Below are 18,821 nucleotides of genomic sequence, written 5' to 3' on the forward strand. Positions count from 1 at the left end.
TTTAGTGGTTCTAGGATGCTAACCTACCACCATTCCAGGTGTATTGTTTTCTTGGCAGACTAGAAAGAAGTTCAAATAAAGGTTTTAAAATGTACAACTTTAAAAAATGAATTACAGGGTAAAAATATATTCTCTATGATTTGGATCTTCATTCATTAATCTACCCCCTCCAACCTCTGTTTCCATTACATGTTTGTTGTCACACTCCCATGGGATAAAAGCTCTAAATATAATGATTTAATGATTACACATCTTTTCACAAAAGTCTTCTATTTGATTTACTCTCTCTATAAAAGCATTGTATTAAGCTAAAAGAAAAGTCAGACCTGACATTTTTACATTTCAAGGTCTATGCTACAGAAGGCTGGTTATTGCCAAATGTCTTGCAAGAGTGCCTGCTTGTAAAATACAATGTGATGCTCAATATAAAAACTAATTGGGGGTAAGTCTGAAATGAAATTGCCTGGTTATAATATAGTATGTGGAGAGTCTACATAATATGCACAAATACATCAGTTTACATAAACATATAACTCCTCTGACTTATATAGAAAGTTGATTACTTTTAAGCAGAAAAAGAATAAGGAAACATGAATAGGTACACAGCATCTACACGCAGACTTGGCCACTTAGAGGGTTTGTTGTATCACATCCCTAATTACAGAAGGGAGTGGGAAGACAGCAACTGAAACATATCATGTGTCTCAGGACATGTTTTCCTGAAGTATCTTAAAATAGTTATTTTCTATTAGCCTGTTATAAATTCAGATGGTGCTAGACCTGGACAGAAAAACCTTGATACCCTGGGAAAAAGAATAAGATATTTTCCCACAAAAAAACATTTAAAAAGTTCAGTCCCTTCAAATCATAACCTCTCACCCCCTCTTTTTTTTCTTTAGTTGAAAAACTAACCCCAAGGCATTTCTGAAGGCTTGAAAACTGTTTTTAAAAACATTTTTAAATCAATCAAATGTGTGAATGTTACTTGATGTTTATAAACAGGTCAAACCTGGCAAAATGTATGCTCCCTCTGTGGGTTTGTATGTGGGTTTGTTTCTACTAGAAAAAGAAAGTAGAAGAGTAAGATAATAATGATAATCTTCAACAAAATATGTTAGTTTTAGAATTATAGATTTTTCTTCCAAGAATTCATCAACTGAGAGAGAGCTGGCATTTTCATAAACAGAATGGAACATCCTTATAAAATGCTTCTGATGTTCACTGTGAAATGCTGAAGTAAAATGACTTTGTTTAAAACCAAAACTGAGGGATGATTTCTGGACTCAGGAGTCAAACATATCATCCCTGTTCTGACACTGCATAAAAATGCTGGAAGACATAACAGGTTTACTTACTGCACATACTCTTTCCTTCTAATGAAAACACTGAGCTCACCTCTGAGATTCCTACTTACACAGCCTAAGCTTGACTGTGTAGTGTGTGTGTGTGTGCGCGCGCACACATGTGTGTGTGCATGTGCATGTGCGTGTGTGATGTGGGAAATGATATTTCCTTTAGAGGAAAAATGTCTATCCCTATTCTTGCCTCCATGGTGACCACATAAAAATTAATGATTTTAGTAGAATTTTAACATATTTATTGCACACTGGCTTTGAGGAATGTTATGGGCAGATCACAAGACACTGGGTATTTGGTAAAAAGAGCCATTAACAAATATATCCATTATTCGGCTAAGTCCTATGTCAAATATTCATTATGGATGATTCTGAGGGTAGTACAAACACTAACAATGTCTCAAAACCTAAAAATCTACAGACCCTGAAACCAGATCAGCGTTTGCTGATCAGCTAAGAATATTTTCCAGCTTTTCCCTTGGTTAATTTTTTTTTTCCCCACCAGTTCAGTATGCTGAATTTTAAAATTAATCTCTCACCGTGACCCTCCCACCTCACCGGACCTCCAAAGCAGCTACCAAAGGGTAACAAAACACAATTTCACTGACAAAAAGCTAGAAGAAAGGAAAGCAGTTACCGTCTCCTCTGTGGCTTAATATCAATTGGCTTGTTGATTGCATAAGGCGATCCATGAACATAAGGGCTTCGGAATCTAGCTACCTTCCCCAGCGTTAGGTACTCACAGCCCGTTGGCAAACTCATTTTATCCAAAAGACAGGAAGTAAAAACAAATCTTAGTAGTCAGACCAGCATTCCTGGGAACGCTGGAAAGAACATGTCACATAATGGATTTCTGACATATGCTGCTCACTGGTCGCTGGGTGCTGCCTTTCTTCAAAAGTAAACGCGTATTTCTCCCGGGCTACATGCACTACCTTATTTTCTGTTCATGGACACAGGAAGCTAGTTGCTTATTTCTAACCAGAGTTGGGCTGTGACCAATTACTGGCTGAGCAGATGAAGTAGAAATTCTGTAGCTTCACAAAAACCCTCTTTCCACTCCAACCAAATCTCTGAGAAGGCAGCAAGGTTTAATCCATTTGTGTCTAATGTCTAAAAGAACATCAACCTAATGTAACAGGGGTTGGGAAATCAGTTATTTACCTACACACCAAGCATGCATCTGACAGGGAGGAAATAATCAATTATTTGGTATATTTTCATGAGGGGAGAATTGTTTGTTAAATTGATTATAGATATGTAGAAAATGAGACAGAAATGATTGCGGATGCCTTTCCAATTTTCTGGTCAAAAAAATTGTGGGTTCTTATTTATAAATTACTGTTCACAATACAACTGAACTCAGCCCCTCAGGAACAGAAAAATTGTGATCCAAGGCCTTTATACACTAACACTTTGACTTTGATACTGATTTTTTTTTTTCCTTATTAGAAACATTTTGTAGGAAATCAACCACTATCTGGATCCCTGGATTAAGACCTATGGAAAAATTGATAGGATATTCTTTAACAACTGTATGTAAGTCAGTTTTTCATAACAACGAGAGACAGATTGGCGAAATTGTAAATGATACTGAAGGCAGCAGAAGTCAGAGCAAAGTTCTAGCTTTAATTAGCCCACAGCTCCCACCAGTTCTTATCCCATTTCCTAAGTTCTAGCAACAGAACCACTGAGGCTCTGGTGTGGAGCCTACAGATTGGAGGAGTTCAGAGTACCATGAAGGGTCATTTTTATATTTGAAAATGATTTCTTATCTAGGATTTAAATAAACACAACCTATTTATTTAAGAGTCCAGAACCTGAGCAAACACGAAGTTGCTGAGAGAAAGCTATATTCTTTTGTGTAGTGCCCAAATTCAGATACTGTTGGGGTTTAAATAACAGACATCATTTAAATTCAGAATTTTTTTAAGTTCAAAAGGGAAGATAGTTTTCTAGCTCACAATAAGCATTTCTAGCTAATGATTCTCTTTTTTATATATATTTTTATAGTGAAATGAAGCACACTCATTTTAACATCTCAAATGACAGAGGTGTACAAATAAAAATGCTCATCTTTTCCCTCCTATCAATCCTACCTTTTTAATGCTAATTATATCAATAGATAGGTAGACCCATAATATATACACAGACACACACACTGACACATTTCTCCCTCCTTTTTGTGCGAACTAGGCTTATAGTATATATAATACTCTCTAAATATTTTTGTACTTAAAAAAATCATGGATAATTTTTCAACAAACGCATAGAGTGTGTTCTTTTTAATAGTTACCTAAGATTCTATAGAATAGATGCACTATTTATTCACCCAATTCTTTACTGGGGAACACATAATTTTGAACTTCTACAAACGATAAACACATTTCTTAATATATTCTTACTGGTGGGCGCCTGGGTGGCTCAGTGGTTGTATGACTGCCTTTGGCTCAAGTTGTGATCCCAGGGTCTTGGGATCGAGTCTCGCATCAGGCTCCCTGAAGGGAGACTGCTTCTTTCTCTGCCTATGTCTCTGACTCTCTGTGAGTCACATGAATAAATAAATAAAATCTTTAAATACATATATCTATATCTATATATTTTCTTACTAGTCGGTGCTTTTATTTCTGGATACAGTTTTCTCTTTAACAGGCTACAGTAGTTCACACTCTCACAAGTCATGTAGAAAGATGTCCATTTCCCCACACTCTAACAACACTATCTGTTGATGTTCAAAGCCAGCTTTCCAAAATGCCCAGGGATTGCACATAGTTCCTGGCTAATACAAAACCGTCACCAAGGTGCCTGTAAAGGTACGAGCAGCCTATCTGAACTAAAATCTACCAGCCAGAAGTCTGGACTCTACATTAAAATTAAGAAAAGCCAAGCAAAACATAGCAAAAATTTGTTGTTTAATTTGGATAATTAAGGAAGATAAAATATCGGGGGAGACCCAGCTATGTTTCCACTCTTCAGTATATCTTTCTTAATCAGGATAACATTTCATAATTTTGGGCAAGTTACATAATCTTACAGTGTGGAGGTAGTGCTTAATGAGTACTACTTAATTGTGACGCACAACTATGTATAGTTTACAGGTTTTGAATTTAGGAGGCCTTTGTACCTACTGCCTCGTCTTAGAGTCCTAAGAATAAATGGGCAGTACTTTTTATCTGCAAGCTGATTTAGGGGTCTTTGTCCAGTATTAGAGAATAAGAGCTGCTTCACGTAAGAATTTCCTAAAATGGATAAAAATTTAAAAAGTGAAACGTAAGAAAAGGATAAAAATAAAAAAGTGAAAGGTAGGACATAAACTTCTATGGGAGGGAAGTACGTGTCCTGTGATGGGTAAAATTCCTTGGTTTTCTTAGCAGGAACATTTTTGCTTGTACCTGGTCAATGATTTACCATGAGCCTGGCAGGGTCTCATGGGCATTATTTGTACTTAAATTGGGATGAGAAGAGATTACTGCTAAAATCCACCCTTACAAGAATCTAGAATTTCTGAGAACACTGGCCAATTAGCAGAGAGTGACCTCTGAGGAAAATTCAAATCATCCTGTCTTCCACAATTCTCTCTCTCTGAGGCTGGCTGGAGGCACTTGGAGACTTTTCCTTTGGGAAAATAAAAACAACACTGGGGAACCTAAATTCATCTACAGATTAGAACCATGGTCTATTACATGATTTACAGCAAAATAGGGCTCAAATCACACCAAGGAATGGCCAGGCCTACACACTGATGCTTTGTTTGCTTTTGCATACTGAGATTATGTGGTGGGATGGGTATAGCATCAAATCTCACTCATCACTCCCATGATTGTAAGCTCTTGAGAACATTCAAACAAGGGCGGGTATCACACTAGCCTATCTAGAACATTAGTATTTTTCAGTACACTAGAGGTTTGGGATGTTAGTAATCTCCTTAACAGTTATTGAAAGCAATTGCTAGCAAGGAACATTTTGAGACCACAGGACTTTTCTAATAATTCCAATATTTATTAAAGATGATTCGTTCAGCTATGAGCTCTAATTTGGCCTGAGTTTGGCAATCTGAAAAGCTGGAGGAATTCTTTCAGGACATGAGAATGTCATTTGTTCAGGACTGTGTCACAGAATAAGAATTAACTGGATCATTTCCCCTTGATTGTGGCTGGAAAGGACTTCTTTGCTTGCTGCACTCTGTATTCTCTGCCACACCCACACTGAAGAGTAATAATCCTGGGGTTGAAAACTTGCACATGTTTTTCCACAACCCATACCTTTCTGCTGTTATAATCAAATGTTCATGAGAAAATTCCATTTGGAAGTCCTACAGGTACCTCATTCCAGCATTTATAATGTAATTCACATCCATTCTCTTTCTCTACCCTCAAAATCCATTTCTTTCTCTGTTCTCTGATGCTATCCCCATTCAACCTACCATAAAACAATCACTTCTAATCAAACCACAAATCCTAAAGACATAAATGTTAGGTAATATATTAAGAATACTATATTGCAATATTATAAAAATTTAATAATGTTATAGTATTACAACAACATTACCTTAACAATAGAATTAATGGAATCAATAAATAATAGCTAACAAATCGATCAGGTTATTTTTATAGTGCCGGACATCGTTAATGGTAGTAATTCGCTCCTTTAATTTAATAAAATTCCATGAATAAACACCATTTCCATGCTTATTTTGTAGATGAGCAAAACAAGGCAAAGGAGGAATGAAACCCCTGCCCCAGGTCACCACAGCATGTTAATTGGTAGAGTCAGAGTTAGCAACCAGTTAATCTGGCTCCAAAAACCAGACTATGTAATCCTTCTCTACAGATCATAATTTCCTTACTATCTCTCTTATCTATCTCTTTTTTCCCCATAAGTTGCTTAGAGTTAATACTTTCAGCCTTCTCCTCCTTAATTCTATCCTTCACTTGAATGCCATGTGGATCATTATAAAATGGAAATCTGAATATGTGATTCTTTTTGCTTGGAATCATTCAATGGCTTTCCATTTATTTAGTGATGAAGTTCAAAATTTAAGTTCCAAAAGTTTAGCATAGGGATTCCCTCCAGCCATGCTCCGACTTCCTCTCCTGTATCTGCCACAAGTAACCCTGGGAGTGTCCTGTGCACAGGCTGCTCTTTCACACCATGGGCCCTTCAAAGAACATAAGCCCTCTTGAGCAGAACATTTTTGTCTCCCTTCTATGAGTGGCTGTTCCTAAGTGCCCTCTCTTCCCCCAAAACATTCTCCATTCCTTAGTTTCATTGAGATGCTTCTTGTCTATTTTCTCCATCTACATATGACCAGAGCACATAGTTTCATAGCTGTTCCTACACTTATGCACTCTTCACCAGGGAACTATAGTTTCTGGAGGGCAGGTATTCTGCTCTATTTGTACTGTGTGACCAAGAGCCCAGAACACCACTTATTTGTTAAATAAGGTAGCTGAAATTACAAGGTGCTGGACGTTCCAAAGACCTGCTTAACTCTCTCCTTAACTTCCTCACTTAGCTACTCCTCCATAATAATAATAAAAATATTTGCTACTGAAATACATTGGAAGCAGTGGTGCTATTCACTGTATGCTAGCAAACAGAAATATTTCACAAAGAGCTCCCACCATAATATGAGAGCAACATCTCTTCTCAGGGAGTGGTGGATATATACAGATTTTAGCTGGAGGTGATGGAGATGTGTCTATCTGGGTTGGCAGTTTGGGTTCAGTAAATAAAAATGATCAAAAGTAGTTATTTCAGTTCAGTTATTCAGCTTATTGAATAAACTTGTAATTGTGGCTCTATTTAATCATGTTCTATGCTTTGATAATATAACAGGCAAATTCAAAATTAATTAATTAATCAATTTTGCCCTACTAAGGGTTAGCTACTTGTTTTAAAACATTTGACTTTTGGGATGCCTGGGTGGCTCAATGGTTGGGTGTCTGCCTTCTGCTCAGGGTATGATCCCAGGATCTCGGGATCGAGTCCCATATTGGGCTCCCTGCATTGAGCCTGCTTCTCTCCTCCCTCTGCTTATGTCTCTGCCTCTCTCTCTGCATCTCTCATGAATCAATAAAATCTTTAAAGAAACAAAAAACAAAAAAATTACTTTTCTGATAGCTCACTTCTTAAATATTACACATATTACATTTCACAAAGCTTGTAAAAAATGGCTTCATTCAAAAAGGAATTCCAGAAGTTCACAGTATTTTCCAAAATACTAAAACATCCTTAATGTCCAAATGCTTAAATAAAAATATGGAATATCTATTCAAAGTAAGTAAACCCATTAAAGTGTGCTGAAATACTTTTATAAGTCTATACTAAAATATTCTAATAAGTAACTTAAACACATAAGCACAGAGAAACACACACATGAATTCGAAAGTTACATACATTTGGGAAATTCTAGGTTGAACAAAGACAGATAGACTTATATAAGGAAGCAGGGATTATCAGAGTTTTTATTATACTAATATTTGCTCTGAATTGTCAGTGAAGTATGGATAAAGAACATGACACTCCATATGAACTTATGAATACAAAGCATTTCATGTGACAATGTGGGAATTATGTTTTCAAAATAATACTAAGGATATGGAGAAGTTTTCAAAAACATCAATTTAGTAAAAAGTTAAGTTATAAGATACTATAACAGAATGGAATGATTTTTAACCAAGGAAAAATATATTCATATATTGAAAAACAAAAGAATAAAAAGAATAATATACATAGAATAGAAAAAAAAATATCTGGATAGGAAAAAATGCATGATTATAATTTTCTTCTCCTTATCTATGTTATCTAAATATTCTAGATGTCTTTTGTGTTACTATTTTAATAACAAAAATAGGATTGTCACTATAATTTCAAAATTTGGATTCTATCAACTAAAAATAAAAAATATTGATTGTGATCAATTAGCAAATTACATAACAGAGAATAAAAATATTGATGACTTTTTCTTTGTGCTTGGTGTCTGTGGCATTTTTGCATGTCTTCATGTACAGCTATAGGAGTAGCCAAGAATTACTCCAATTTGATTAGTGAACTAAAAGAGAATATAGTTCTTGTAAATAATGGAGGCCCTAAAATCTGTATATCCTTTGGGACTAAAGCTAATAATAAAGCACAGTATGGATGAGATTTATAGACCATAGAACTCTTTTCCAAAATTTATTCCATCAGTTGCTCCCTTATTAATTATTAGGAAATATATTTCAATGAAAACAAATCTGTAAATTTTGGCAATGGCAGTACTTTGAAAATGTACTAAAATAAGGGAGGACAATAGGATAATTGTAAATACAAATAAAGGAGATAGAGGTCTTACTGACATTGGAAAAAATAATTTATTTATAATAATAAGAATGTTGAGTATTCTAAATCCAGCTAATTGGATTTAGTTATTTACATGGATATTTTTAAAAAGATTTATTTATTTATTCATTCATTCATTCATTCATTCATTTATAGATAGATAGATAGATAGATAGATAGATAACATGTAAGTGGGGACAGGGGCAGAAAAAGAGAGAGAGAATTTCAAGCAGACTCCTTGTTGAGCTCAGAGTCTGATTCGGGGCTTGATCCCATGACCCTGAGATCATGACCTGAGCCAAAATCAAGAGTGGAGACTCAAACGCGTCACCCTGGCATCCCATGGAAACATTCTTAAAGAATAATTATAAACTGAAATACAGCAAAAACTAAAAAAGCTAAATACTTTCTTAAGGAGCTACAACTTCCCCTGATCTGACTGACATTCACAAGCAACTTCCTGATCTATAATTTGGGTTCTTAAGTAGAGTTATATAGAAGATGGGAGTCATATAGAATTGGTGTTTTTCTTAGACCAGTTATATCGTCAGTTATAAATGATAGTGCTAACATTACAGTATATAAATTATTATTCTCTCGGAAATTTTATTAGCATGACTCAGTTCCTCAGATGTGAAAACCAATGAGACACAATTGTATGCCTTTTAGAACTTAAAAAACATAAAGTACCATAAATCAAAAAGCCAGTAGGACCAACTCAACTTTAAAGTAAGGATAACTTTTATTTAAATCAATCAGCTGCTTCATTTCAAAAGGTGGCAATTTGAGGATGAATGAACCATAGGTTCTCAGCTTCTAAAAAAAAAAAAAATGTATTCACATCTAGTAGCATCCCCATTAGGAGCAATTTCTCTCAAATTTTTATTTTATTTGTTAACTGCCAATTCTTCAAAAGCCCAGCAGAAACCATTGATCACATAAAGTTAAATTTATTAAACTGACTACAATAAAGGAGAAGAGTACTTGGACCCAGTATTAATAATACCTTAGAAGAAGTCAGGAATGAAAAAAAGCTAAATTATTTCTGCTTGTTCTCAGTTTTGTTTAATCCAAGGACAGGAAATTCTGTTGGTTTCAATTTCACTCCCAGTAACTGCCCATGACTGCTGATAGTCTTATCTTAACAAACCCATTAGATATCCAAAGTTTAGGTTGAGTTAAAAGTAGCAATAAAATCAACTGAATAAAATGATGCTCATTCATTGAAGTTTCAGGTGAGCCCACACAATTCGTATCTCCAAGTTTTTTAGTAAACTGTTTGAATGTTAAATGGAGTGACATTTTGTTTTAAAAGGTATAGAAATGGAAACAAATGAGTTTAATATACATAATGGGCTTTGACAACATGACTTCTTCAACAGATGTCCTATACTACTTCCCACACTTTCATCCTTAAAAAGCACATTCTACTTGCCAAGATATACACTGTTGCCAAAATTCAGCTGTGAAAGAATTTCCAACAGTAGGAACCAGTGGAAAGAATTAAAGCACTTGTGAGCTACCTTCCAAATAACCAAATGTCTTGTATCATTATAAAATCTAAAGATGAAAAATAATCATGCTGTAAGTTCTCCCTCTAGTTGGTCAAGCAGAGAGGAGTCTTTTGGCAAAGACTGTTCTATATCTGGTTGCTAGATGGTTTTTTAAAAAATACATCAATTCATTTCTCTACCTCAGTCAGTTGGCCAACCAGCCAGCATGAGCTGAACATCTACTCGGTATACACACAGAAGCAAATGGTCTCTCTCTCTCTCTCTCTCTCTCTCTCTCTCTTTTTGTGTGTGTGTGGTTTGACTCTTAACTAGATAAAGTCCTATAATGCATTCAATGCCCAACTCACGCATTATGACAGGATGCACTTCAAATGACCACCTATGAGACAGAGATGAAGAGTGGCTCAATGTCAGTGATCCTATTTGAAACCTTGTGTTTGGCTAATATCAAACTTACATTTAACCTATGCCATCATTTACTTCTTTATACTGTGTTGTTAATGTTCTCTCTTAAGTGGATTATAAACCACAAGATGGTCAGCTTCATGATTTTCTCATCTTTGAATTATCCACAGTATTGGTACATAAAGCTCTACATAAAGCTCTACATAAAATAGATGCTCAGTTAACTCTTTGTTACAAAAAAGAACTTGCACTCATGGTTTATAGGTAACTTTTTAAAACTAGCGGACCGTATTCTTCAGTTTGCCTAAAGAGTATAAGCTGTTGTCCCAGTTTGATTGTTAAATAGTGTGTCCTTTTATTCTCAAAAGTATCACTGTTTGGATTAAAAATTATCTGGTTATCATTAGGCACCGAGACTGCACATGTACAAGGCTGGCTGTCACTAGAGTGAAAAAAGCTCAAAAGCAAAGACTGAGTCTTATTCATTATTGCTTCTCTAACTCCATCACTGCTTATACTTTTTCTAGGATCTGCATTAATGATTCAAGAAACAATAACGGATAATAGGGAAAGTCATGATAAATTTAACCAGATTGAGTAAATCCAGAGAGAAAACAACATGTGAAAGAATAATCTACGCAGACATGGATTAGGTGGCCAAGCACCAATCTGGATATTCTTTTAAATTCAGATGATAACAAAACTTATCCCCTAGTATTCAAATCCATAGAGCAGGGAAATCCTGGAGTTACTTGTAATTAAGGGAGAGATCAAAAATGAGGATGCTGTTTTTTTAAGCCAAGTGACTTTGGTTCATAACCTTGCACTGACAAAAATGGGTTAGGTAACCCTGGAGGATACATGACACCTTTCTAGTTTCAGTTTCCATGACATTTAAGCTTTATTCATTCATTCAACAAATATTTACCAACTCACTATTCTAGGTGTTAGGAATCTGGGAACAAATAAAACAGACAAATATTCCTGCCTTCATGGAATGGGCATTCCAGTAGAGACAGGTAGATAGACATACAGGTAGGTATAATACATAAGAGTGGTGATAAATGACAGGAAGGAAAATACAGCAGGGAAGGGACATAAGGAATTCAGGGATGGGACCCCTGGGGTCAGGATCTGAGGTTGTGAAGTGTCTGAGGGGTGCTGCTCTTCTTGTGGTGACTGATTCAAAAGGAAAGAAAGGGGAAAAGAAGACTATCCAGAGGTGAGGAGACAGATGCAGGCCCAGACAGTCCTAGTACATTTTTTGTTGACTGAGCGAGTGAACTAGTGAATGCCTTCAACAGATATTAGCTGCAATCCTGAGAGATAAACAAATCTATCACCTGAGAAAAAAATTCAGCGAAGCTAACATGATCTAGAATATTACTGTTATTAAGATTCTACAAATCCCTAAATTGAAACATTCCTCTTAATTAATGGAAGAGATCCATTGTTTTTTCTGACATGATTCATTCCTTTGTTGATGCGCTACTGCTATGTTAGTCCCTAGATAATTTAATAAAAGCAACTATGATTTAGGAACTGCTTAGAATTCTCCTGTTAAATTTGATTAATAAATCCCCAATCTAGGTAACATAGAATGTAAAGGCAATTATAGAAAACATAAAGTGGTAACAAATTAAGAGTAAATCCATTACATGTACCGCAGGCACTTACTCATAATTCCCTTAATTATTTGGCAACACAAGCTGTGCTAAAACTTTATTTTTTTTTATTTTTTATTTTTGATTTTTTTTTGTGCTAAAACTTTAAAGAGTAGCCTTCTCTTTACTTACTTCCTTTAGACAAATAGTCACTTACAAATTCATAAATTAGTGTCTACCAATAACAATTAAAGCTAATATCTACTGAACATTTAATTGATGACATCAGGCACTATGCTAAGAATTTTTCATATAATCAGTTCTCATAATAGAAAGATTTAATAGAAGTGATTAGAAATGTAGTCTTCTCCTAATGCATGAATACTCTCCAGGGAGAAGCAAGTATCTGCTTTGGGTGAATATCTCTTGGTATGAGGCCCACCCTGCTTCATGGGGCAGCATGCTTACTTTGAGCAGATCCAAATGTTGTAGAGTCATTTGTACTAAATTAATTTTCATCTTTTAGAAGTATTGTCTCTTGGTTGTAGACCTGGAGTCATTCAAACACAGACCCAATTCTTTTTTAATATGACTGCCTGGTGATCATCTAATGAAAGGCTCCAGTTTCCCTTTTCTAGGCCACTTGACCAAAGTTCTTTCGATTGTTCCTATCATGCTTCTGGACTTACTTCTGCTTCTTGATTCCTCTTAGAGTGTTATATCTGAAATGAAACCAACATTCTGGGTGTGATATGATTCTTCTGGAGCAGAAAGAGACAATTATCTCCATCTCTCTGTTCGTTGTAAATCTATGAGTGAAGTTTAAGACAATTCTCCTGGGGATCCCTGGGTGGCGCAGTGGTTTGGCACCTGCCTTTGGCCCAAGGCGCAATCCTGGAGACCCGGGATCAAATCCCACATCGGACTCCCGGTGCATGGAGCCTGCTTCTCCTTCTGCCTATGTCTCTGCCTCTCTCTCTCTCTCTGTGACTATCAAAAAAAAATAAATTAAAAAAAAAAAAAGGCAATTCTCCTCACACTCTTAACTCGTGTACCATTTCCATTAGGGTTCCACTATCCAATTAAGATTAATTGTGACCTTAATACTACAGCCGTTTTTATTAGTAAACATATTTGTTGATGCTGACTGTGAATTTCAGTGTATTCACATCACTTTCAACTTCATTTTTCTGTACATTTGACTGATTAAAAAATCTTCCATCCAGGCAAATAGTTACTCTTTATTCCTTATTTCTTATCTACGTTATTCAACGGGTAATAAGTCTTTTTAACTGCATCTTCATCTGGCTCATTTATCCACTATATCTGCAACTATACCACAAGAGACTTTTTCAAATACTTTGCCAAAATAAAAACATGCTATTTCTATAGCATTTACCAGACTGTAGGGAGATATGACTAATCCTGTGAACTGGGAAATGCAAATGATAAAAATGGGCTTTGGGACTAGATTTTTAAAAAAAAGATTTTATTTATTTATTATGAGAGACACACAGAGAGAGGCAGAGACATAGGCAGAAGGAGAAGCAGGCTCCCTTGCAGGGAGCGCGATGTGGCACTTGATCCTGGAACTCTGGGATCATGCCCTGAGCCCAAGGCAGATGCTCAACTGCTGAGCCACCCTGGCATGGGATTAGATATATTTATTAATGAGACTGAATGCTTTGTCAAGAGGAGTCAAAGAAATGTTAGGTAGTATCTTGGGTGATCATTCAGATATTAAACTGAATAAGAATATTTTGTAATATGAAAAAACAATTTAGTTGAGCCAAGGCAGTGTAACTTACGTGGACTGTCAGAGAGTCAATACAAATGGGGAATGAAAATGTGTTTTGCCAACAAGTTTTATATCACGGCTAAATCAGCAAGTTAATAGCTCAGTACAAAAGCAAGAAAGTCTAATGGGTAATGGAAAGGATCAAGGCATGAGGGTCTTTGAGTGCACGCTCCCTGACCAAATGACAGACCTCTCTCAGTTGAAGAGGCGCACTCACAGAACATTCACAGAAGATACTATGACCGAGGATGTTTAGATTGGTATCGTTTTGCCTAGAAATGGGAAGACACATTCCATTTAATGCATGGTTCAGAGACATTTGGCAAAGAATAATGATGCCTACCTAATTCTATCCTCTCTTTAAAAATAAGGCGGGATTTTAAAGAAGAGAAATGGAACAACATAGGAAGGTTGCCTGGCAGCAAAGGGCTGTTGAGAACCAGGCATCTGTTGGAAAGGCTTTCAAAATGTCTTCAAGGACCCTTTCACCCATACCCTAATGCCACAGAGGTTCACACAGGAAGAGCCGGGGCTTAAAAAAAGACAGTTTATACACCTGAGTTAGGGGTGGATTAAAGAAGTCATTGACCTTCACCATCTACAACATGTGCTAACTTAAACGACAGCTTTTTTTTTTTTAAATCTTCTCCCCTATTTTACAGAATTAATAAGCATTTACTCATTATTTATTTGGCTTTAGGAAAGTCCAGGAGAATAAAAGACACAAAGGAGAATCAAATGGTCCCTGATCTCACAAAGCTTACAATATTCTGTAGAAGAAAGACTCAAACACATGAATAAATTTGCTTGTCATTGTGAGAGAGTACATAGTGTGGCTCAAACATAAAATGTTGTATGAGCTCAGGGAGAGCAAAATCAATATCCACCCTGAAGTAAACTCATTCAGTTTACACAGAGACTCTTGCTCTATATCTTTCCAGACAGACAACAGAATCCCAGAAGACAATTGATTGCATCATTCTAAAATATGCATAACACAATCTGATAATTTCTCTTATGAATTTACATAAAGAAATAAAGACAGCAAATATTATGCCCAAATGCTTACATAATGTTACCTTCAAAGATAGCGTATGTTCGCACTTTATTTTTTTTAATTTATTTTTTATTGGTGTTCAATTTGCCAACATATAGAATAACACCCAGTGCTCATCCCATGAAGTGCCCCCTCAGTGCCCGCACTTTATTTTTATTTCCATAAAAGAAATGTTAGAATTTCTGAACCGATATCCTTTTAAGAAAAAGCATATACTTAGTTGTCCTCCTTTCTAATATGGGAAAAATCAATGCTATAATTACATGGAGAAAGAAAAAGGCTAGGTCATCTGAATTACCAATGTCATTGCCATTATCAACAAGAGTGCAATATCTAGAATTTATTTAACATGTGACTATTTTACCATCATGGATAAAGTTAATACCCAAGAGAACAGATGGTATAAGCATATTTTAAATCATTCAATGAAGTGTGTTTCTTAAACCACAAATGTATATTTGCAGAGTAGATTTATTAAGCATTTCATTCTTGCTTATATTTTTGCCCTCTTATATTCCAAGAAATAACCTTAGTCAACTGAGAAGTATCTCTTTTGTTCTCCTGACTTTTCGTATACAAAGGTAACAGAAAGCAGGTAATAGCAAAATTTAGTCTGGTGATGGGGAAAAAAAGAAAGAGACAAACATGAAAAATATGTACAGATTTTTTTGGGTGGTACAGTGGGGTAACTATGTGAGGCAATCTATTTTTAGCAAGTTGCTAAGAACTAAACTAGTAGAGATCAAGTAAGGAAAGTACCTAATCCCACTCTTTAGTTCATTTCTCTAGGGACACCCTGTTCACATGAAATAACCCTAATTTTAGTAACTGACCTGAACCTTTCAAGGCTCACAATAGCTAAGGTACTTTGTCTTTTTGTTTCGGGCTATTTATCCTTAGGGCATGGTGAGAAAAATAGGAGAACACTTCTGGGCATTTGTAAAGCTACCAAAAGTAAATCCAGGGCTTGGCTATAGACCTTTGGCCTTGCGTAGAGCTGCAGATAAATTCAAGTACTTCTACACAAGGGAAACACTGGGAATTACTCTGGCACTGAGGAGGTAGGTACAGGATTGAGTAGGCGAATTGGCTGCCCTGGAGCTATACATGGCTAGCCAACCTGAGTTTGACTGACACACTATTATTTTTTTCCTTTAATCCAATATTTAAAGCCCAGGAAATGCCACAAAAAGTTGAGATTTAGACTTCTTCTGAAAATTTATGAGGTCTAAAATGTAGGCCACCCCTCTCTATTCCCATATGGTGGATTGAGACCAGAGCATTCACGATCTCCTTTAGACAGGGCAGGCATTCTTCAGTGTGACACAACTCCCACCCAGGCTACAAAACTCTGATGTATTTCCTCCTGGCTTCTTGCAGTGTTTGCCTTGAAGATGGTTCAAGTGCAACTCGGAGGTGGGAAAGAAGTTTATCTGTTATCACCTGGTCAAATTCTAATCCAAATATTAGCACTCAGCTAGAGTAAGTCCTGGCCTTGCTGCCACATCTTCTCACTCCTAGAAACTATTTTCAACTCTCAACAAAGAGCTCTTTACAAAGTTCTACAAAGCTTTAGCATAGTCCTGGCATTACCTTATTTGTAAGTTTCAACAACTTGCCACTACATCTTTTAAAAAAGTTTTAGCTTACCAATACAGACCTGTATTTAAACCAAGGTCAATAAAAATAATCACTTTTTGTGAAGGAAGAAATTGTTTGGTAGCACATTTTTTTTATATACTCAAGAATCATATGGGGTACCTGGGTAGCTTGGTTGGTTAAGTGGCCAACTCTTGGTTTCAGCTCAGGTCATGGCCTCACGGGTCTTGAGATGGAGCCCAGATCCAAATCTGGTTCTGCACTCACCAGTAAGTCTGCTTAGGATTCTCTCCCACTGCTTCTTTCCCCACTCACATGCATGTACCCCCCCACAAATAAAGTAAACAAATCTTAAAAAAAAAATAAAAAGGAAACATATACTGAATTTATGCCAGGAAATACTTTTCTAGTGGGACTGACATGTATTATTGGTTCTGGTTTATGGTGACATGTTCAAAGTTTCTGAAAATTCTGTTTTCAACATTTATATGCTATGAAGTTGCAGATTAAGCTGCCTGAATATATAGATCTTACTGCTATTATAAAGACAATTATTTAATGAGAATTTACATGATCTGTCTACACGATCCTGATAATACCAAATGGTTTAGTCAAAACTGTACTTTTCAAAAAAAAAACTGTACTTTTCAATACTTTCACGCATGATACAGCTTAAAGCTAGTCTTAATTAAATGCTTCAGATTCATTAGCAGAAAATTTCACAGTTTGGGAATTATTTCATGTTGCTTATATACATATGTATGTATGTATTTATTTACACATATTTGTACCAAGAGGACACATGACACTTCAAAAAAATGCATCTCTTTCTGTTCTACAGGATAATTTATTTTTAATAGCTAGAAATGCTAAAGAACAGAAAGTATGATACTTAGCACACTATGGATAGTCTTTTGTCACTGATTGTTCCACATGGTAATATATAGCCAAGTTTGAATACTATAAAGGAAGCTCTATTGGTCTATAGATATAATATCCAATAATGAAGTAATTTATCTGGTATTATCTGCCAGTTAGGAGTTTCTGATGTAATAGAGGCATTTGCTTAAGAGCATATTATGGATTGTTTTTAGAAATTCAAAACAGCTGTAAAAGAATAATTTGCTAATTGGGCTGTCTGTGTACATATGTATGTGTGTGTGTTTGTAATCTTTTATGTATTCAAATATTATATAAATATGACCTATAATCTATCATTTTATTAATATTAATTTCAAGAAATTACTAAGCAAACTGCCTATAAAGTAATGAGAATGACTTTTCAGTAGATAAATAGAGCTCGCTTGCTGAGTGAGCACTAGTGGGGCTGATGACATTTCTGGCTAACCCCTTAGGAATTATCATTATAGGCCATTTGCAGTGTGCATAAGAAAACAGCTACTTGATTTTTATAGTCATTTCCCATTTGACCCAGACAACATTAGCTAACTGGATCATCCACTTTAATCATCAGACTTAATGCCAAAGAACTTTTGGCAGCTTCATAGAATCAGACCCACCTTTAGCAGATGGAGATGTGTCATCAGTGAACTAAACAGAAAATGTGTAGCACAGGCTTTGAAGGGAAGTTCAAAAGGGGAATCCTCCAAACATTTGAACAATGGTAAATCCCTAGAAGAAGTCGAGAGCTTCCCACAGGCATCATTTAGGAATACTTAATCTGCATCAACCAGTGTTTAAATATATAAAAATCTGGTGTGTTCTAGTCGATCTCCCTTCCTCTTTTCTCTTCCTATGTGTTTTTAAAATAGTAAAACAAAACTTAATTTCCAGAGTCAATGTCAGATGTTAAGCTGTATTTAGACATTCTGATTGGACAGATTTTCACTAATGAGTAAACAATAAAATGTCACATCATGAAAAATAGTGACTGATTTACACATTCCTTTAATGACTTTATGTCATATGTGCAGGTGATTCAAGACATGTTTTTTTTTTTTTTGAGAATTTAATAAGGGTTAGACTTGTCAGACTGGGTTCTGCATTGGCAGTTCATTGTCCCAGTTCGTTAGTTCTCTGGGATGGGTCAGACTCGGCAGTGAACAGTGATACATGGACTCATGTTCAGGACGCAATTCAAGAAGAATTTTACCCATACTCAACAACACTACAAGTGAATCTGTCAACTTTTCTATCTGTGGATCT

At 35.8% G+C, this 18,821-nt stretch overlaps 1 protein-coding gene across 19 annotated transcripts in view; it reads right to left on the minus strand.

The window, feature by feature from the left end:
* Window positions 1-18,821, minus strand: part of PDE4D (phosphodiesterase 4D) — a 1,385,565-nt gene that overhangs the window by 404,004 nt on the left and 962,740 nt on the right. The window contains exon 1 of one of the 19 annotated variants that reach the window (XM_077897898.1): window positions 1,993-2,132. The exons of the other annotated variants lie outside the window; for them this stretch is intronic. Coding sequence (XP_077754024.1) covers window positions 1,993-2,117 — 125 coding nt within the window. The 5' untranslated portion in view covers window positions 2,118-2,132. Of the gene's footprint in view, window positions 1-1,992; window positions 2,133-18,821 lie in introns of those variants that run through there. 19 annotated transcript variants of the gene reach the window in all.

Source organism: Canis aureus, chromosome 5 (assembly GCF_053574225.1).
Source record: "Canis aureus isolate CA01 chromosome 5, VMU_Caureus_v.1.0, whole genome shotgun sequence".
NCBI lineage: Eukaryota > Metazoa > Chordata > Mammalia > Carnivora > Canidae > Canis > Canis aureus.